Here is a 23,145-nt window from a genome sequence, read left to right as displayed (position 1 = left end):
ACCTCTGTAGAAGCACCTGTTCCAGATGTTCTGGTCATGTAGGGCTTGCTCTAGTCCAAATCAGGTGTAATGGGAGGGTTTGGCTTTCTTCCAGTCTGTTGGGTCACTTTCAAGAATCCAGCAAGATCAATAATTCCCCCCTCCTCTAATATGCTTGCTTTTTTGATACTGTACATCTGGGAGTGAGACAGCTGGGAACTGTCCACAAGAACATTAGTTAACCAAGTAAAGCGTAAGAAATGTTAATCAACCTGCTGGGAGGAAGGGCAAGATACAAATTAAATAATATATAATAAATAATAAATAAGTAAAGAGCAAGGTACAGGATACCTGGCACCATTATCAGGGGTGGGTTCTTATCTTGCTAAATATATGTCCACACATCATTGTTTTCTGTGCTGTACTAAATACCTGCCTCTCCCACAAGTTCTTAGCAACAAAGTATTTATGTTTCTGTGATTTTGTCTTTACTCTTTTTATGATTTATAAAATTTTAACAAAATTTATATACAACTTGACTGCAATAAAACTTCAAAGCTGTTTACATATTGTTGGTGCTGGTAAGCTGGCACAAACGTATCTGTACATGTGAGTTTGAACAACTTCTGTGCAAATCTGTATGGACCACCTCAACATTATTTTTTAAAATTTTTGTTTCTTTGTATTTGAGACACACAGCAATAAAGGACCAGAGTGATAGTGGCCTTAACTGATTGCAACTGTTAAAAAGTTTAGATAATATTTTATAATATACACTCATATAATACCCAATACTCAACACATTTTGAGTTTGAAAAGACTGAAATGTTTTTTAAAAAACAAACAAAAGGAGCCAATTTTATTATTTTCTTAAAATTACTGGCAGACTCCAAATGCAGAGATTTTATTTGCTTATCCTAATTGGCTTACCTGGCATGGTTGGCATAGAACGGCTGGCAAAGCTCATTTGCTTGAGAACAGATGTTTTCTGAGGTACATCCAGATGTTCAGAAAGATTCGTGTCACTCATAAATTCATATTTTCTTGACAGCTGTGCAGTAACACACACACAAATCACACAGTACTTAGATTTGGGAAAGTGAATTATTCAGTTTTAACAGCTGTATAAAGGAATATATATATATAAGGTAAAATTATGACAGCCAGATTGTGTGCTTTCCTTGTGTTGGTAAACATATTTTCCCAATTACCTGAAGGGACTGTTCATGAATTGTGGTTCCTCTCACATAAAAACTGTTCCCGGCTAACCCAGAAGAAGGCAAATTGCTTTATTTAATAACTAAAGATCAGTGAAACCAAGCAGTCATTTTACTGACCCAGGAATGGCATTCACGGCCATTAAAATCAGTGGAAGTTTTTTCCATTGAATTCAACAAGGGGTGAACTGTGCTCTAAAAGTACAGCCCACTGGGAAGTTTTGTACAAGTTCCCTTGAAGCTAATGAGACTCGCCCATGGTGCAGACAAAGGAAGTTCTAAGATCCTTGATATTTTACTTATTCAACCAACTAAGGAAAAGCACTTCCATTTCTTTATTTATAGATGCTACCTAATACAAAGGAAAGAGCATATAAATGTTTGAAATTTCACATTCATTTTCTTATAATGATCTCATCTTCATGTCACAGTAAGCTTATTGTGTAAACCATGGCTTATTGTGGTGCTTGCTGTGTACGAGCAAAATGTGCCCACTTCACTCCTCTCCACTCTTGGTGGGAAGAAACAAACCATGATCTCTGGCTTAGTATTAGGTCTCAAATGGGGACTGTGGTTTGTTTTGCTCCCAACAAACAATGAACTTGTAGCCAGGGTTTGTTTTTTGCTAACTCATCATTGTTTGTTGGAGCAAAACAAACTATAATCTCTGGTTTGGAAGTAATGCTAAGCTAGGGATTGTGGTTTATTTCTGTGACTGACCACACACACAAAAAAACAGGAAGCATCCAGTGGAAATTACAAAATTGGATGCTTCCTGTGTACGTGCATGTGTGTGTTGTTTTCTCTATTCAATAGCAAATAGAGAAGAGCAAAATAGACTAGATGGGAATGTTCACAGTAAACCATTATTTATCCCACCATGACATACAAACTGATCAACAGTCCATTTGTCCATATATTCAGAAGGGGATTTCTCACTTAGGATGCAATTCTATGCACACTTACCAACCACTGAACACAGTGAGACTTACCTCCAAGTAGCTATGAAAAGGATCAAAGTGCAAGTGACTTCAGCTTGAATGGCTTTTAGTGACTACTTGCTGATTGATTATAAAGAAAAAGTTGTGGGATGTGAATTGTTCTGAAAAGGGGAAATTTTTCCTTACCTATAAATTCCCATTCTTAGAGGCAAAAATATCAGAGAAGTCATGGGTTTGAAATAGTTACATGTTTTTTTGGCCAAATTATGGCATACAGAAATTGAAATTCAGACTTACAAAGGTTCTCAGAAGTGGCACCCATGTGTGCATGCTGAAAATCAGGGGTGGCCCATGATATTTTGCTGTGTTGGGTGAAGGACAAGACATTGCCTCCTCCCAGTTCCATGTACTGAAGCCAAATAAGAGTGGCAGCTGAAACTTTCTGCAAAGTTGGTGATGGGATAGTATTCTCCACCAGGCTAGATTTTTTGAGGGGAGGGGAGGGGAGGAGAGGCCATGGGGCAAGAGAGGAGAATGGCTGGGGGCTCAGGAGGAATAGCCAGAGGCTGCTAATGCTGTCCCCAAGCATCTACCACCTGAGCAGTTGCCTCACTGTACCTAATGGTAGAGTTGGCCCTGCTGAAAATAGCTGAAATGAGGCAGAAAGTTTGTTATGGTGAGTAATTAGAGATATATTCTCAAAGCTGTGGCCAACACTTTAACCTGTTCAACATCTGTTTGGCAGGCACAAATTAAGATTTGGCAATTTATGCCACTATGGTGTTTAAAAATTGAATTTTAAACTCTGATCTCTGCAGGCAGAAGAAACAGATATTTAGAATTATGGAATTTTAGAAGTTATATATTTTACATTTTATATGATCATAAAGGGACCCAATTTACTCCTGGTATGAACAGTAAATTAAGCTGATGACTTTTTGATAGGTTCTTAAACAGCTTACTTTGGGATATAACTCTATGTTCTTTGTAACAATTCTTCTAAAGGATTTATGATACAATCTGATCTTTATTTAGCTCTGCTTCTGGGTAGCAAACTAAATTAGGCAAGGCTTCTTTACTGAACTCTTCCTTTTTTGCTTTTTTTGTTTTGCTTTAATGACATTGCTTTTTATAGTTAAAAACATTTGGTTCTCAGGGATGATGTTATAAGATTGTGCAGTGCAGGTTATATAACTCAGGCTGATGGTATATTAGTGTGATCAAAGTGCTCAAATGATAGATGGCACAAAAAGGTGCCAATGATGTAGTCTTCAGCTTGGCACTGTTTACAGAGCACAGTTTGCAAACTTGCAATGTCCTAGCAAGATTTTATTTCCTTAAGAAGATTCATAATGAGCATCTTTTCCTCTTGAAAGTATCCCAGCTGTAACCAGAGACCACAAAGGTGCAGCCTTTGGGATCACTAGTACAACCTCCCACCAAACAGGACATCTGTGGCCAGAAGTAAACAAAAATCAAGTTCAGGTCAGGTGGTATTCCTGGACCTTATGATTGTTAAGCACAACTATTCAGCTTCACGTGCATGCTCCATATATCTTTCACCACTTACCAAAGTGACCTGGGTGTCGCATCTTGCAATTAAATACAAGCTTTGACACTTTGAGGGACACACACTCTCCAGAAGACATATGTCTAATATGAAACTGTCAGCTTGTACTTCAGGATTATAATAAGAGTACCCTATTATAACAACGTACGCATTTCATGTCAAGAAGTTCAGGTGATGCTTTTTCATCTGCAAATACCACACTGCTTCTCTTTGCTCTCTTCCTGCACCTTCTCAGCTTAACTTCAGGCTGGGTGCTTATCATGCGTACATTCTCATCTGACACTGACTTTGTTGCCTTTGGAGACAAGACTTCCAGTTCAAAGCTGCAGATGTAAAAGAAAGCAAAGCTCTTAGTTATTCTGCCCACCACGCTGCACCTATATTGAAAGATGATTCTATGTAGCAATACATAAAACAGTTTGAGTACAAGTGGATACATATGCATGAAGGTGATGGAGGAGGCTAGAAAATGAGGGTAAAAACAGGTTGGGAACAGGTTAGGGAAAGCTATCATCATGGAAGGTTTTTGTTTTTTGTAGTGGCACAAATGTAACTGAATGGGAATGGAACAAGAAGTGATATAAAGCAGGTAGCCTCAGAAGATCCTGGCGAGGTTAGTTAATACAGGATGTAGTGAAGAGTTCGGACTGAAGGCATGACTAAAATAAGTTTGAATATCACATTGGGATGAGAGGGGTGAGCTTGGCACCAAAAACAAAACAAAACAAAACTTGAACTCCCTGCTCTAAATAGTGGTGGTAATACAAACTTACTGCATCATAACAGAAACAATCTGTTGTTATCTGCAAGATAACAGCAACTGTTCATTATGATTTAGAAATTCCAAGCTTTATTTCTTCATTTCTACTGGTGATGTAGTAGCTCCAGGACATTACATTAGCTGTATGTGTTAATTAATAGAACATAGTAGGCACCATCATTAGGGTACCTTCCTATGTTACTTTGGAGGACAATGGTGCTCAATCAGAAGTCACAGTATTAACTTAAGATATATAGTCAGATAATCTAGGAAGACAACACCTATATCTGAAAAACAGTTTTTTCAAGTTATCATGTTTTCTTTCTTTCTAAAAAAAAAGGAGCACATATATCATCTGTATAATATATATATTTTCATAGCCATGCCTGTGACGCCTGAAAGCAGTGTAAGTAGCAAGTAGTGCTGGAATGAGAAATAGTAAGTCTTCAAAGGTTAACCAGTTATCAATGTAGTCAGACTGCCAATGCTAATTTTAGACGAAGCTTTTAGTATTAAAATGATTTTCTTTAAAAAATCTAAAAGATTAAAAACCTTTCTCCACTAAGCCACTGCAATCTGATGCAAAATTCAGCACCCAGACTCGTAATGGGGACAAGACAGTCCAAACATATAACATTGATTCTGGGCTGGCTGCACTGTTTTCCAATATGTTTCTGGGCCCAGTTCAACATGCTGGTTTTGACCGATAAAACCTTACATGGCTTGGAACCCTTATGCAGTGTCTCTTCCCATAAAAACCTGCCCACATCATTGTTAAAGCATGGAGGGTGACTACAAAAGAGGGGGTCTTTTCAGTAGTGCCGTCCTGGGCACCTTTGGGAGAAGGGTGGGATAGAAATTTAATAAATAAATAAATAATGGCTCCCTGACTATGGAATGCTATCCCCAAGGAGGCCTGGCTGGTGCTGACATCTTCTCAGAGCCAGGCCAAAACCTTTCTCTACTCCCAGGCATTTTATCTGGGAATTAATATATTATCATTTTTTATTATGCTCTAATATATGCAAAAAAATCTTACTTTGTATTGTTAAGTTGCCTTTAGATCTTTATATAAGGCGGCTGCTGCTGCTGCGCTGCTGCTGCTGCTACTACTACTACTACTACTACTACTAATAATAATAATAATAAGAGTTACATCCTGGAAAGACTCCTGCAATGTCCATATTCATGTCCATGAGGACAGTAGTCAATATAAAACTAACCTTTGTGCAGCAATCTTGTTTGGTGTACCACAGTCCGAATTCATGGAGGTCAATGAGATAATAGACATCTGACGATATGATCTCAGCATAGATGTTGGCCGACCAACTCGACTGTCATCAAAATCCGGCTTAATAGGGGATGTAAGGGGGGGGAGGAAATAGCCATGAACAAAGTTTTGAGTTTATCTGCCTTAGTGAGGAGGCAAAATGTACCAGGAGCTACAACAGATCAATCTCAACATTCCTCAGTAAAAGAAATATACCCCGAATTCGTTAACCTTTGGTTTAATCTCAGTTGTAACATTTACAAAACCATTTTTTCTTGGAAGATAATAGTTGAAGCATATGCTGAAAACATAAGGGTAGCACAATGTGGAGCCCAACAGGGTTCAGTGATTGCAAATTAATGCACCCCCTCATTTGATCATGTTTTTCTCCCTACCTTGGTGCTTCTACTGTGGCTTATTATTTATTCGTTTATTTATTTATTAAATTTATGTCGAGCCCTTCCTCCCAGAAGGAGCCCAGGGCAGCAAACGTCTTAAAAACAAAAGACTTTAAACCATATTAAAACAAAGCATCTTCAAAAATTTATCAAAAACATATTTTAAAGAATCTTTAAAAATATTTTAAAAAAACAATTCCAGCACAGACAGATACTGGGATAAGGTCTCTACTTAAAAGCCTTGTTAACAGAGGAAGGTCTTCAGTGTTGCAGAGTAGCAAAAAGGCACCTGAGTGAGCTTTGTGTGTCTGAATCCTTGCTAAATATTACACCTGGAATTAGTCACACTGAGACTTTAAGTTTCAAAATAAGAAAAAAATGACTTTATTCTGGAAGTACATAGTTGATAGGAAAGAGTTCTACATCTAGCTAACTAACTAAGTTGGAGATGCAAACACCAAGTCTAGTGTTTGCGCTCATGCTGTGAGGAGAGACAAAGAGAAGATGTCTTCCCTCTCTCTCAAGAGAACAAAGAAAAATCCAGAAGATGTGGTCAGCATCCTAAAAATAACAGTTTACACAGGATGGAAGAGTTAGCAGGAGATCAAAGGATAGGTATAGTAGTTCCCAACCTAGGGGCCACGAAGTAATCTGAAGGGGCCGCAAAGAGTAAAGAAATTAATTTTTATTTTTTAAAAAAAAAATAGTCTTCCCTCGCTCAATGCTGCCTGCTCCTCACCTCTGCTGCAGACAACACCTCCCCATTGCTCCACACCAGAGGGGAGGACTTTTGCTGAAGCAGCAGGATATCTTTCAGGTACGCCGAGGGCAGGTATCTGCCTATAAAACACATGGCAGACACCGAAGGAGACTGAAGGTAGAAATTCCAGGAAGAAGAGGGGACTACAATTGCCAACTCCCGTGTCCTCGCACTGCCACTACTGATGCCGCTCTTGCTCAGAACGAGAAGAGAGGGCTTTTCGTGAAGCAAAAAGAAGCAAGGCTGCAAGAAAAGGCTGTTTCCCCCTTTCTTCCTGGCAGCTGGCCTGCCTGCCTTTCTTGGCTCCTGCTTCGCTGCCACCTCCTTTTAAAACTTATTCTTATTTGTGAGGCCGCCCAGATCTTGCCTTCAGCCCAGACAGAGCCAAGAAGCAGTGAGGACGCGCAGGACTTGCTCACCCTCCACTTCTGAGGCTAAGTGTGTGTGCCAGTGTCCCTCCTTTCTTCCACCTACACTCCACCTCCAATCTCTCTCTCCAAGACGCTGCAGCAGTTGAGGGCTTCCTTCCTCCCACATGCCCGAATGCATGCACGCCTGCATGGTTGCAGGAGGGCAGGTGTATTTGTGTGTGTGTGTGTGTGTGCGTGCGTGCGCTGATCTGTCTTCTGCTCCACTTTCATTCTCCAAGTGCACACTAACCAAGTCATCAGTTCTGATGATCATCCCAAGGCCTAAAGGCAGTAACCCCCTCCTCAGTCTGTGCATCTTGTTGTCTGCATGCACAATCTAGCATCCCCATCACCAACACATTGCTGCTTCTTGATTATTATTTAAAGAAAAGAAAAGAAAGCTCAGCAGGTTGGCTGAGGTTGGGATCCTGGCATTGCAGCAGAAATGTATGTATGTATGTATTTATTTATTATTGTATTTATATGCCACCTTTCCTCCAAGTTGTTCAAGGTGGTACACATGGTTCCCCCCCCTTTCCATTTTATCCTTAACCAACCCTGTGAGATAGGTCAGGATGAGAGACTATGTTTGGTCCAAAGTCACCCAGTGGGCTTCATGGCTGGGTGGGGATTTGAACCTGGTTCTTAGTCCAACACTGTAACCCACTGGTGTTGGGAGACAGGACTTTACATCTTCAGACTGTGTGTGTTTGGGGTGTGTGTGTGAGGGGACACCAAGTTGATTGGATCTTTGCATTAAGAAAAGAAAGCAACACCTCCCTGTCTGTAGGGAGCTTTTAATGGAAAGGGATATTTGGAGATATGATTTTGCCATGCACCATTTTTTCAATTAACAGAGACTAAAAGTGCAGTTAGCATGGGGGAGTCACGACATTTTTTGAGCTTACAAAGGGGGTCCCATACTCATAAAGGTTGGGAACCACCGGCTTAGAAATCAGGAGGTCTCCTCTCTATCTACCCTTTTTAACCCCATGCAAACCCAACCCACCAGTTTGAGTTGAACCACATATTCTAAAACACCTTCTTAATGAGAACTTGGTTCACTCTACAAGGTTAATCTTGCCTTGCAGATTCTAGTGTCGAACTTTGCCCAACGGCTTGGTCAATGCATCAACTGTCATCTCTTCTGTTGGACAGTAGGTCATCTCTAGAAGTCCTTTTTCCCTTGTGTCTTCTAGGTAGTGAAACTTCACATCAATATGCTTCATGTGAGAATTTAGTCCTTCTGATTCCTCAAATCTTATGCAAGCTTGATTGTCTTCAAGTATTCTGATAGGCTCTGGTTCAGATATGCCTGGGTCTCATAGAAGCTTGCATAGCCCCATCATTTCTTTGCGTGCTTCATTAGCTGATACAGAGTCTGCCTCTGTAGATGAATGTGCTATGGTCTCTTGCTTTTGGCTCGCCCAGAAGATATGTGACTGCCCACAGTAGGTTTCTACTGGCTGACTTGCGATCCTTGGTGTCTCCAGCCCAGTCAGCGTCCGTATATCCCAGGAGCTTGGGATCTTGAATAGTTGATAGCTTTAGTTTTAGGTTTGCAGTGCCTTTCAGGTATCTTGCCACTCTCTTCACTGCTTCACGATCTTTTTTTTGTTGGTGAGCTGGTTCTTCTGCATAGGTATCCCACTCTGCTGCCACGTCTAGTCTGGTTACTGTGCTGATGCACAGGAGTTTTCTTATAGCTTGCCTGTAACTTTTATTGTCGTCCAATGGTTGATTGTTCTGGTCTGGTTTCAAGTATCCTACTTCCATTGGTGTAGATGCTGCATACACATCTTTCAGCTCTAGACTTTCAAGTAGGTCTTAAATCTTTTGTTTTTGGTTTAGTAGAAAGGATCCCTCTTCCTCTCTTTCAATTTGTATTCCAAGGTAGTATGTGATGTCACCTTGACATTTCACTTCCACTTCCTTGTTTAGATGATTTACTAGCTCTTGCTTGTCTTGTGGACTCTGGTAAGCTACTAATAGATCATCTACATAAATTAAAAAATAAGTCCATTTGTTGTTCTTGAATCTATACAAGGCTTCTTTCAAGGCTTCTTTAAAGGGCATTTGGTTTAGCTTCTCATTCCATGCTCTTGCAGCCTGTTTCAGTCCATAGATGCTCTTTTGTAGTTTGCATACTAGTGTTTCCTTTCTGGGTATTTCAACCCCTGGTGGTTGTTGCATGTAGGTATCTTCCTTTATCCCACCATGCAAAAATGCAGTCTTTACATCTAGATGCTCTACTTGCATTTTCCTGTTGGCAGCAACTTTCAAAAGTGTCCTGATTGTTGTATGCTTAACTAATGGAGCAAACATTTCATCGTAATCCCGTCCGTATTTTTGTGAATATCCTTTAGCAACTAATCTTGCCTTGTATCTTTCAGTGTTGCCTTCAGCATCTGCTTTCTTTTTGAAGATCCATTTATATCCAGTTGTTTTTCTTCCTTGTGGTAATTGGGTTAGTGTCCAAATTTTGTTCTTGTGAAGAGCCTCCAGCTGTTCCTAGGCTGCTTTCTTCCATTTTTCTCCTACTTTGGGTAGGCGTTCAACCTCTTCCCATAGCTCTGGCTCTGGCACTTCTTCAGCCCTTGTGAGATAGGACAGTATCAGTGGAGGTACACCTCTGATGATGGGGTTAAAGAGTCTTGGTGCAGGATTCTCTGCTGCCTCTTCTGGCTGTGCATGTTCCCCTTCTTCTGTATCTTCTTCTTGCTCAGATTCCTCACTGTCCTCCAGCACTGTCATGTTGTTGTAATCTGCATTACTGTTTGGTATTTCTACATTATCTTCTTCACAGTCATAGTCTTGGGATGGTGCCCCTTCTGGCTGAAGTGCACATTCACCTTCATCAAAGCAGATAGCTCTTTGGATTTCAATTCTTCTGTTTTGGGATTTAGGATTCTGTATCCCTTTTGTTTTGTAGAATATCCAACCAAGATTCCTTCCTTTGTACTGTTGTCCAGTTTGGTTCTCTTTTCTGATGTAGTATGTGACTTTACACCTTTGATCCAAACACTTTTAGATGAGTCAAACTGGGTATGCACCCATGCCATAATTCAAATGGAGTCTTGTTGCCATTTGCTGTTGTTGACAAACAATTCTGCAGGTAGGTGGCAGTACACACCGCTTCCCCCCAGTGTTTCTGTGAGAGATTGGCATCCTCTAGCATTGATCTTACCATCTCACCATCTCAATAAGGGTTCCAAATTTTCTCTTCAAGATGCCATTTTGTTCAGGGTTATGGGGTACAGTGGTCTGGTGCTCAATCCTGTGTTCATGCAGAAAGTCCTGGGTAGCATGAGACATATATTCCCACCTACTGTCTGAACAATGTATCTGTGGCTTTCTCTGGAATTTGGTGGTCACCATGGCTACATACTCTTTAAGTTTCTGAAGCATATGCATTTCTCCCTCAGGATATAGATTATAGTGAATCTTGAATAATCATAAATAAAACTAACAATAAATCAATTCCCACCATGTAAACGCACCAGCATTTCACAAATGTCACTGTGAACCAACTCTAGAGGGTGCTTTGTCTTCCTTTCTCTTTGTTTAAGAAAACTTGGCTTTGTGCCTTTAGTTTTAGCACAGCATACACATCTTCCCTTTCCTTGGCAGAGTTCAATTTTCATGCGTTTTACTCAATTCTTCTTTTGAAGGGTACTAATTTTTGCAATATCTCCATGTGCAAGTCTTCTATGCCATAAATGTAGGCACTGTTTGTTACAGCAGTCCTTCACAATATTGGTCTCTGGGCTCTGCTGGTCAACTTCATACATCCATCTTTTCTTAGAAGCAATACAAATAATTACACCATCTCAAGTAATTCTGCAACAATCTTCTTCAAATAGCACTAAACACCATCTAGTGGTCACCTCGCTCACTGAAATTAAACCATTAGAAAGTCCTGGTATCCAGACAGCATTGTTAAGGTAAGTCTCTTTGGCACCACCTGGTGTCTGGCAAGTAACACTCCAGTTCCTTCCCCTGTTACTTGTACATGAGTCAGCAACTTTGACACAGCCTGCATGTGGGGTTAGACTTTTAAACATTGTTGTTGAATTTAGCATGTTTGCTTGCTCCCGAGTCTATATAAATTTTATTATCATTATTACATTCTTCAACATGAGTAACTTGCATACTGTTGAAATCTTTCTTGTCTTTGATTTTAAATCCTTTATTTTGTCCTTCAAACTTCCCTCTCTTGTCACATTGGTTTTTCCAGTGAGCTTGTAAACCACACAATAAACAGCCCTTGCCTTTAACACCTTTTGTTTGTTTCTTTTGTTCACTGGATTTGCATATAACTGGCCTTCCTCTGCTAGCAGCTACCTTGCTGAGGAATAAGGTGTTTGCATTTTTGTTTACAGCATTTTTCTCCTCTTTCTGAAAAAAATGTTCCCAAACATCTGATACAATTTCTGTCAGTGATTTTCACTGTTGCCGAAATATCAGACAAAATCATTGATTCTGGGAGGGAATCTAGAAACAGCAGTTTTTTGTTAGGCCATCCAGCTTCATACTACATTCAGCCACTCCTTGGGTCAATTCTATAAACTTAGTAAGATGCCCTTGCCCTTTAGGCTGGTGGTTTTCCTTTACTGCATTCCACATCTCTCTGGCATTTTTACAGTTAATAATCAAAGGGATTTGTATATTACTTACACATTTCACTATAAGGTCCTGAGCTTTTTAACCTTTCTCTGTCCAGATTCCTTTGTTTCTTCTGAGGCTTCAATCCAGGCTCTGGGTCTTTGATCACCTACACCAGTTTCTTTTGCCTCAAGTGGCATCCAATTTAAAATGACCAGAGCTTCCAGTTTCCAGGAGAAAGTCTGTCAATGTTTAGCTTTTCTTCCATGGTAGCCATGGAGAAAAAGACTTAACTTTTTACTGACTAAACTCCAAGTGTCTTTGCTAGCTTCTTTGATTCACAACACAAAAACTCCTTGAATTACTCAGACCTGGGCTCCATCAACCTGTTGCAGAGTAGCAAAAAAGTACCTGAGTGAACTTTGCCTGTCTGATTCCTTGCTAATATTACACCTTCCCTGGAATTAGTCACACTGAGACTTTAAGCTTCAAAATAAGAAAAAAACCTACTTTACTCTGGAAGTACATACTTGGTAGGAAAGAGTTATACCTCTAGCTAACTAGCTAAGTTGGAGATGCATACACTAAGCCTAGTGTTTACCCTCATGCTGTGAGGAGAGAGACAAAGAGAAGATGTTTTCTCTCTCTGAGAATGAAGAAACCAAAAGATGTGGTCAGCATCCTAAGAATAACAGGTTACACAGGAAGGAAGAGTTAGCAGGAGATCAAAGGAAAGGTATAGCCTAGGATTCAGGAGATTTCCTCTGTATCTACACTTTTTAACCCCATCCAAACCCAACCCACCAGTTTGAGTTGAACCACATATTCCAACATTCAGCAGGCACCGAAAAGGTAACAGAGATGGTACCTGTCTAATATTTAAGGGGATGGATTTCCAAAACTTCCTATGTTGTGAGGAATGGACCTTCTGATAAGATGCCCTCACCTGCAGAGCACAGTGGTTGACTGGGTATGTAAGAGGTAATCTTTCAGGATTTAGAGAGATATTATTTATACTTCAGTTATTCAGCGAGAAACTCAGTAGATTGATCTCTCTTCTTATTTTCACAAAATGAACTAGATAATGTGCAGGGGTCTCTGTCTTTCTGGGCAAACACCGAAAACAAAAAGAGCCAAGTACTTAAAATAATTCTTGCTGACTGAGAACTCTGTCCATCTATCCAATGATCAGCCTGAGAAAGCCTGCCTATAGCAGCACAGGATGTCCACAGAAGATCTAGTCTGCATGGTTAAGAAGATAATGTAATATTTGCTTAGCTAGTACAATCCATGACTGAGCTGTATTTTGAACATGGATCACCCTCTTTATTTTCAGATAACATTATCAAAGAGGCTGATCTTTCTTCATTAGCATTTAGGTAAAGAAGCTATCCTCAATATGTATATGATGTAAAAAACTGCCACCTTCCTGAGTGTAATACTTGAATTTGAAGGACTTTTTTTAATGATTTCTGAGATATTATGAAACCTGTATGGAAATTGGTATATAACCTCATACTTCAGACTCCATTCTGACACTGTCTCATATCACTCAGAGTGCCACCTCCGGCAAGAGACTCAGGAAAGCCATTTAGAGCTTCCAAGTTTATTTTCAAATACATTTTACATTTTATGTCTAGTGGAATTGCTTCTCATCTTGTGAACCCAAGATGCAGCGAGAAGACACAATCAGCACAGGTGCTTTTCAAAACTAAACAGCACATACCAGCCAACCAGAGAGATGACCAAACCAGAAGCATTCTGCTCTTCAAATCAATAGGATTTCATATATGTTGGAAGATATATTAAATATTGCCATTCCCCAAGCTTATTAATTTATGAGGCGCTTATTCAGAAGTGATGAAATGATTTATTTTGCCACATATACTCAAAGGAAATGACTTCATCAATGCTTTGCTATGAATGTGGAATTTCAGCAGAAATAAACTGGGAAATGTTTGTATCTAAAGAGGGTCAAGAAGCCACATTGGTTGTTTGATTTATATTTAAAACACTGGACTTGGTCTGCTGCCTTTTCAATGCACTTCATGTCAGATTGTATAATACTACCAATCAGACTCTGTGACTTTCCCATGGCTTGCTAAAGCCCCAGTTAAATTAATTGAGCTTGCAATAAAACACAAATCAGCAATTGGGATCTATTTTTACCACGCTTCCTGTGAGAACAGCTAACCTTTATCTATTCGAGTTTAGGCAAAGAACAAATGCAGTCAAGAGGACCTAGATGTATTTTAGCTGACTTGACAGTGACAAGATAACACTGGTTGCATATAATGAGAAAATATGGTGCCATATCCAACTATCTCATTGCACTAGCAGAAGCCATTGCAAGGATTCCCGCTAGCGCAGTGTTTTCTCTCCTCCTCCCCAAATCTGCTCTGGAGGGTCAGGAGAACCTCCCAAAACAGTGCTGGGGGTGGTGGTGAGGGAAGATTGTTATGTCAGGCAAGCAGAAGTGCTTGGGCTGACAAAACTATCTCCTTAGTGCCACACTGAATACAATCCCAAGGTTTAGTGCCACTATGTGGATAAGGCTGAACACACCCAAGCAAAGTGTCAGGCTTGTGCACCCTATTTCCTCCTCACATGTGGCTAGGAGGAGGACTTTGGCAGAGTTTAATTTCACTGTTACTGAATCCCAGCTTAGCAGTATGGTCAAACAGAGGTTTAAAACAAAAAAATGTAAGTTTCATAACAAACCAACTTCAAACCATGGGTTATGAAGCAGGCTTACTTATTAAACTGATTGAGGGAAAGTTAATAAGTTTCAATTCATACACACACATAATTGTCATTATTTAGGACTTAGGCCATATAATTCCCCCCAAAGAATAAGCTTCAAAATGCACCACCTAAAAGCCTTTCTTCAGTAAAACTGAATCAGACCATTAAAATCTGCAAGGGGAATGTGTTCCAGTGAAGAGCAGAAATGTTATTCCATACACATCAACCCTCTCATTCCTAATGCTATCAAACATTTCATCTAATTATTCAGTGCTGGCTGTGCTCCAAGAGCTGTCAGAAGCACATTGCAGCTAATTCAATTCCGCAGACTTTGTATGTTACCATTTTAGCCACAGCTAATGCATTTGTTTTATTATGGAGCCTGTTTCAGAAGCAGATTCAGCAAACAGCTGGAATCATCCAAGAATTAGGACTCCTGGATATTCAGTCTGGATCAAAGTTCTAGGCTATTAAAAATTATAGAGAAAGGGAAGGGGGAGCTCTGTGTCTTGGCCAACACACTTTCATAAGGCTTGTATCCATCTCTCTAAATAGAAAAACTTTCATACACAGGAAACGATCTTAGCTCTCCTCAAAGTGAAGTCTAGTGCTTCAGGGAACAACTGAGGTCATCTGGCTACTGGATGAAATTTGTAGTGCCTTTAATTAGATCACAGGCCAAGCTTTATGATATGAAAGTCCTCATTTCCCCCCTTGCGAACAGCTAAAATAAAAGTTAAAAGGCCAGAAAGAAATGAAAGGAAAAAATCTTACCAGTTCTCTGACTCCGTATTGTTTCTCCACTTTGGCCTTTACGTGCTTGAAACAGTCTTCCATACGCTCATGGAAAGGACGGAGGCTATCTGAAACCCTCTTCTCGTGGATTTTAATTCCAGCTCCAAGAAAAGGAATCTGGGAAAGAACAGCAGGAAGGATATTAGCCATGTTACCTCCCTGATCTCTACAGAATATGTCAGACTGACTGCAATAACATAGATGAGAATTATACAGCCACAAGACTGGCTGTATACTATAGCCAGCATGGATTTTTCACATTCTGCCATGTTAAATTGAAAAACTCCCAATGCCATTCTGCTTCTTCTCATAAGATCATTTCAAAACAAAATCTTACAAAACTTATAGTCCTGAACTCAGAAATGCTTGTTTAACTACCCTCTAAGTTTTCATGGCGATACACAAAACACTCAGACAGAATCTAGAGTTCAAAGTCTAAACCAAGAGAAAAAAATCCTGACCCCTGTTGGACTTTTTTCTGTCAGTGGTCTCATAATTTGTTGAAATTAATTAAAAATCAGCCATTTCACAGAGTACATGTATTCCTATTACTGACCTTGCTTCCACTCTGACCTTCATCTGCAGCAGAGTAAAAGTTAAAAAAATGCATGGCTGATTTTTAATTGATTTAAGAAAATTACCACTGGAGTCTATGTTAAGTGCAGGCATGGTCAGTCATTTCATCATTGGCGATCACTCATGGCTGAGTAAGATTGTCTTCCAAGATAAGGTCTTTAACGGTGGGTCCGTAAGTGACTGTGGAGGCCAATTCTGGATCCACACAGCCTCCCACAGTGAGGACATAGGTTTCCAGATGAAAGATGGTCACGATGAGGATTTGCTTGATGTGCCTTCTGCTTAGTTCATTTGTCCCTTTCGCCCTGTACTCATGCTTCTTCAAAGTCCATAGCACCTTTGATAATGGCCGAACTCCGATTGGGATGCTCACAGGCCAAGGCTTCCCAGTTCTCGATGCTTATGTTACATTTTTTTAGATTAGCTTTGAGAACATCTTTAAACTTCTTTTGCTGTCCACCGATATTCCATTTTCCATCCTTAATTTGGGAGTAAAGTAGCTGCTTTGGAAGACGGTGATCAGGCATTCGAGCAACATGGCCAGTCCAGCAAAGTTGATGTTGGCTGATTTTTAATTGATTAAAGAAAATTACCACTGGAGTCTATGTTAAGTGCAGGCATGGTCAGTAAGAACCAACTCAGTGTTCTAAAAGCCAGACTAACAGCTATTTGGCTTGGTTAATCAGGGGGCCACACCCATGCCAGACATTTATTCCACTTTAAACAGTCATGGCTTCCTCCAAAGAATCCTGGAAAGTGTAGTTTGTGAAGGGTGCTGAGAGTTGCTAGGAGACTCCTATTCCCCTGGCAGAGCTCCAGTGGCCAGAGTGGTTTAATAGTCAGTCCCTCTTCCTAGAGAATTCTGGGGATTGTAGCCCTGTGAGGGGAATAGGACATCTCCTAACAACTCTTCACAAACTGCCCTTCCCAGCATTCTGTGGAGGAAGCCATGATTGTTTAAAGTGGAATAAATGTCTGGTGTGGATGTGGCCAGGGACACATTTGGTGTAAATTTGGGTGGGAGACTACATGTGTCTACTGTAGAATAAAAAGCTGAGGTGAAACCCTGAAAAATAATGAAACTATTAACAATGTTTTCCTTTTGGAAAGGGGCTTTTCCTTTGCCCACCCACCCAATGTTCTCCCCTCCCTCCCTGTCCTCCTCCTCCTCCTCCACCCCCTCTCCCCTCCACCTCCCTCCCTACCCATACCCTTCCTCCCCCATCCCCAGGGGGGAATGCATGATTGCACAGGAGTAAATCCCACTGAACTCAATAAGCATGCAAATGATCATACCTGATATTCCCTTCTCCTTCTTCCCTCTCCTCTCCTCCTCCCTTTCTCCTTCTTCTCTCCTTTCTCCTCCTCCTCCCTCTACCCCCTCTCCTCTCCCCACTCCAGCCCTCCTTTCCTTCCTCTTCTCCTCCTCCCCTGTGGACAGTTTCACCTATCCTAAGCATGATTGCATGGGAGGAAATCCCACTGAACTCAATAGGCATGTAAATGATCAAACCTACCTTTTCTCTTCCCCTCTCCCCCTCCTTCCCCCTCTCACCATATGCTCAGAGGCACATATTATAAAATTCTTCCAAACTATACAGGAAGTGGATTGGACTGTGAAAAACCAACCCAAACTGCAGTTTTAAAATTTGTAGGGCAGTACAATATCTCAGAGAGGAGGTCAGGTCTCCTGCTCCCCTGGTGCATTCACTATAGTTGCCAATTTCCCTGCTTTTTAAAGTTTGATAGAAATATCTATTGGCTATAGGTACGTTCTTAAACCACAAGGATTTTTTTTGCCTATTAGTGAATTGTAATATATTTGCCAACTCACTTTTGTCTACTTCCTTAAAAAAGTGTCACAGCAGTTTGGTATTTTATTGTAAACTGGAAGGAGATTCTAAATAATAATGACAATGGGAGGGTAGAACTTTCCTGGGGAAATCCATATTATTCTATTTCTATCATTTGTTTCTTAAGGATGGTCACAGACAATTGGATGTTTAGATGGAGGGATGATTTATTACATTTCATCTATTTTTAATACACAGATTGAGAGCAAGGACTCAGTATTTAGGCCATTGGCTTCGAACTCCGTAATATGCCAGGGTATGCTTAATTAGGCCAAATTAGTATGATAATTGGCAAAATATGCTACAGTTCACCAATGCATTTAACCTTGTGCATGTAGCAGATATTCAGTCTGTGTTGAAAAGATTGCTTCTTGTGATCAATTTGTTAGCTGGCTCATGGAGAATTCTGTGAAGTGGAGGGTCTAGGTACATTTTAAAGAGTCAGGCCTGGTTAACACTTCACCTTCAGTAAAGGTTGCTCCCTTCCTTTTGGTTGGCCCCATACTGCCTTTGGCAAAAAGTTTATCTTCCATTTCTGTAACATTTGGCAATAGGGTTGCCAGGTTCAGGGCCTGAGACTGATCCTGTATCTTTAGGAAAAGAGAAAGTCAGCCAAGTGCAGGTGTTCTTGCAATTCTCCCTTCCCCCTGCACAACCTTTAAAGATACAGAAGACCTCTTGGAGGCTACACCATCTATCTTAACCACATGGATAAAGGATCTGCATGGTTCTCAGTAAAAAAGATATATAAGCAGCCATAGAGGTCATGACAACAATGCTGCTAAAGATGTAATGTATAAACTCCCCCACAGATACTGAGCTAATCCCAAATTAATGCCCTATTAGAACAGAGAAAATCATGAATATTTAGACATCTAAATAAGGGAAAGAGTGATTCCTTATGACAGAGACTGAAGATTTTCTGGCATCCACAGAATAAACACTCAGTAATTATTTTACAGCAAACTCTATTTCTCTTGCTGATACACATTTCAACAAAGGAAGGAAGAAACGGACAATTGCTGGTGCTTAAGCCAGGAACAGACTGACAGCAATAAGCATTCAACTCACGAAAAGGAAGTTTTACCATAATGCTACTTCCCTCATCTAGTTTTGTTGCAACATTAAGTGTGTGAAAAGCACATAAAAATAGAAGTGATATTTCCAGGAGATGTCACCCACCTACCCTGCACTGTAGCAGCTAACAACAAAGGAACCTACAAAGGATATTTCCCCCAAGGTTTGAGCTAAAGCTATGCTCTTTCTATGCTATCACCTAGTATCCCTTTGTTTGAAAACAAGAGAAAACTGCAAAGTATTTTTTAAATATTTTCCTTTAAAAAAAACATTGATAAAGCATTAGGGAGAAGAGAAATAACATCTATATAAATTATGCTCTGATAGGTCCACAGAATTCTTGCTTGCACAGACCCCTATATCCCATTGGACCTAATCAGACACTGAAATCAGTGTGGAGGCCAACACATGCAACAACTCCATGTATATTTGGAGCTTCCCAGAGATCCATATGCACTGGAGTTTGCTGGATTAGAGATAGATGGCTTTTATGATACAAACCTTTCTTCTCTGTGTTCACCATTTGCAGTTGTGTGGGAACACTTAGTCCCTCTATCTTTATTCAAAAAATTCAGCAAAAGTGTCAGCCATATCAGAATCTATTTTTCTGCCTTGCTGAATCAGAGTTATACTATTAAAAAGTGAAATATCACTTTGAAGGTCTTTTTAAAAATCCTGTTCACTGCCTCATAGGAGGTTTGGGATGATTTTCCTTTCCTGTACTATTTTTTTACCTGCTTTCCTCTGCAATCTGCTCTGCAGTTATTTCTGACAAGGGTCAATGTACAATCCCACATCCTAAAAAGCATTTTTAAGCAACTCCTCAAAAGAAAATTAGTTTCCTTTGTATATAGGGCACAAATGGGACTTTGCTTCTGCAAAAGGGAAAATATGAATGCAAAGAACAAATAGTTGTAAATTATCCCTGGACACATTACTATTGGAAATGAGAAGAATTAATTTTAATAGTTTCTACAGAACATGTGCTATGGGAATAGTATGACAATTTACTATTGCTGGTTCCTCAGCTATAGTCCATTTTCCAACCCTAGTAGGGGAAGTAAGGGATTTCTTTTTTTTTCTTATATGATTTTTTCCTTCTTGTGGGATATCAACACTTTTATCCCAGTGAGTTCTCACAACTGCATATAATACATTGAACAAATAGTAGGACCCTCCATTAGCATCTTAAAAAGATTTGCTGCAACAGAAGTTTAGGAAATCACTGCTGAGCTACTTTATTAAAACTTCTTAAGGCTGTAAGTCTAAGCAGACATATACATAGGCTTTGGAGGTCCAATCACAGCACTAGAGGTATTTTGGAAGTTTGTACTGCACCCAGTCTCTTGGCTAAAGAGACATGCCAATATTAATTGGAAAAAGCAGCTTATTTGTTCTATTACTTGTATCTGGTTGTAGTAAAAACTTTCAAAGGATCTCAAGTTGGGCATGGATCTATCTTCTGCCCACAACTATAACTGCCTCAGATTACAGCCTGAGATGTGATCTGTACACATGTTTTAAAACACTAAGACATGTTCCTTCCCTGTATATTGCAAAACATCAGAAAGAAGCAAGTTAATGGAACCTCATGGCCCCTGAATCTAGATGTACACATCCTAAGATACTTTGAAATTAGCCAGTAAAACCTAATCAGCCTTTGGAGGAAAGAGGCCAGTTTGAACTATTTACATGCTATCATTTTTCCTGGTTTTGCAGGATATTTCACAGTAGGAAAAGGTACTTTGGACGAAATGAGGAGAAAGTAAGTTATTAGTTCAAGTTCTACTGAAATGGGTGGAACAAGTTAATCATGACAAACATAATTCCCATTATTAATTCCCATAATTTCCAATAACTTCCTTTGTATTGGGTTCACTGGTTTTGCCACAAGAACCCATGGATCAGGAGTTAGTATATTTGGGGCAAAAAATGCCCAAAATATGTCATCCCAACTAATCAGGCTGCTCTTATATCCCAACTAATGCTGTTAAGGAAACAAGGTTTATTAAAGGCTAATGAGGAACATGTAAAGCCACATTATGTTGCTCCACTGGAAACCAGATCAATAAGTGTGAAGGAAAGAATAAAACACTTCAGAGAATTGTGTCCAGTACTGTATTACCTGCCAAGCAATCAGGTCTTTAAGTCTGCTTAGTTTCTCCTGATCCTCAGAGTGGTCCCTGATGTACCCATCAGTGAAGAAAGCCTGCAAGCAGAAAACAGACCATTCTGTCTTTCTTCCTAACATTAGAACAAACAACGATGTCTCCAAGATTATGTTGCTGATGTAATAAATCAAAGCATTGTTTTACTTTTCAGAGCAGCTATTAAAAACCTTACCGTTTCATATTTAGCAAACCCTCCCATAACTGCTGGATCAACAATTCCATTCAGAAGCATGGACAGAGGGTTAATTGGAAGGTTCTCATCATTTTGGTATTGATTAACCATGGCCAAAATCTTCTCGTTGGTCATGGACATTGTTTCAATGGCATTCTCCAATGGGCTGATGGTCATCTGTGGAGTAAGAAATCAAAGATGTCATTTGTGTCACCTGAAATGTATCTGTTAAATGGATCCACTTTAAAAAAATAGAGAGAAGCTTGCATTCATAATGCAGACGCAACTCAAAAACTTATTTTAATTTAAGCAGAATTTCCAATATTATGAAAAAGCACAGGAGGGGAGCAGAAACCCAACATATATTGTGTTGTCTTGTAAAGTACTGAGAACAAATTCATTGGCAACATAATGATTCATTAAGTTTTCCACTGAAATAACACAGTGTTGAGAGGACTTCTTTAGGTCTGAACAGGGTGGTTCATGACAAATGCTCTTGGAGGTCGCTGATTCATAGGGTCGCCATAAGTCGTAGTCAACTTGGAGGCACATAACAACAACAATGTACTAATCAGAATTCAATGTACTAATCAGAATTCATAACAACAACAATGTACTAATCAGAATACTGTACATACCTGCGACATAGACATAACTTCAAACCAACGCAGGATTCCAGGAAGTTTGTAAGCCGTAACAAAGGATGTTCTCTCAATCCACATAGACTGTTAAAAGACACACAGAGGGAATAGGCATAAGTGAAACTACATTATTAGGACATGAAGGGCATACTGGAACTCAATGTACATGATAACAGGGAGCTTTCCTGCTCTCAACATCAACGTTACAACTGTCTTTACAAACCCAGTTCTAAACTAGGACACTGTCATGCAAACTGTAAACACAAAGGGACAGCCAAACACTAAAAGAAAAACAATTTAGTGGAGTAAATAGTGTATTGGATTTTGAACCAGGGTTACTTGGAGCAAAAGATTTGTTGTATTATATAACTAACAAATCATTTATTGCTTCCTCTAGCCTGAATGTTATGTATTTATACCCAACATATATTATATAATAGATATTTACAGAATGTCAAAAGTCTTTTATAAAGTATGCTTTAAACAGTCTATAAATCAATAACAATAAACAGCTGATGCAAATAAAATATTTAAAGTTCTCTAGTTCTAAGCATAATTACAATTAAGGCAGCCTTTGCCAACCTGGTACCCTCCAGATATTTTGGACTACAAGTTCTATCAACCCCAGTCTCAAACATCTCAAGGGCACCAGGTTTGCGAGGTTGTTCCAAGGGCTGCTTCTGATATATAGATATGTTAGTGAATCAGAGTCATGTTTTACTTAGACTGCAATCCTATACATGTTACTCAAAAGTCCCATCAAATTCAGTAGGATCTACACTAAGGTAATGTGTATAGGACTACCACCTTACATGGGAGTAAATCCAATTGAGGTCAGTGAGATTTACTTTTGAGTAATTGTGCATAGGTTGGTGTCACATGTCAGTAAGATTTGTGTACCTGTTCAACAACAGGACAACTCTCAAAAATCCTCTTGTATCTGAAAAATGTAATATAAGCAATAGCCATACTTGTTCTGGCTCTAAATAAGTGCAGGAGTGGAGGCCACAGGGAGGGCCCTAGAAGCTCAGATCACTTTAGCAGGAAGTCAGCAGTGGATCACAGACTGCAGGGAGAGCACAGCAAGGCTTGGCTTCAGAGACCTCCATCAAGGTAGGGAAGCTATCATATTATCAACCATCGTTTCAATAATGATTACCCACCAGGAATATTGGATATGTCATCTCTAGTGACAGCATCCCACA

At 39.7% G+C, this 23,145-nt stretch overlaps 1 protein-coding gene across 2 annotated transcripts in view; it reads right to left on the bottom strand.

Moving 5' to 3' along the window:
* DOCK2 (dedicator of cytokinesis 2) overlaps positions 1-23,145 on the bottom strand; it is a 459,036-nt gene that overhangs the window by 15,729 nt on the left and 420,162 nt on the right. For both annotated transcript variants that reach the window (XM_061616811.1, XM_061616812.1), the window contains exons 44-50: positions 21,938-22,024; positions 21,300-21,476; positions 21,082-21,165; positions 15,430-15,567; positions 5,691-5,818; positions 3,856-4,030; positions 910-1,030 (exon numbers count right to left, since the gene is read on the bottom strand). In XM_061616811.1, coding sequence (XP_061472795.1) covers positions 910-1,030; positions 3,856-4,030; positions 5,691-5,818; positions 15,430-15,567; positions 21,082-21,165; positions 21,300-21,476; positions 21,938-22,024 — 910 coding nt within the window. The remainder of the gene's footprint in view (positions 1-909; positions 1,031-3,855; positions 4,031-5,690; positions 5,819-15,429; positions 15,568-21,081; positions 21,166-21,299; positions 21,477-21,937; positions 22,025-23,145) is intronic.

This window comes from Rhineura floridana, chromosome 3 (assembly GCF_030035675.1).
Source record: "Rhineura floridana isolate rRhiFlo1 chromosome 3, rRhiFlo1.hap2, whole genome shotgun sequence".
NCBI lineage: Eukaryota > Metazoa > Chordata > Lepidosauria > Squamata > Rhineuridae > Rhineura > Rhineura floridana.
The sequence above is the reverse complement of the archived record's forward strand: the minus strand, read 5'-3'. Positions and strand labels throughout refer to the sequence as shown.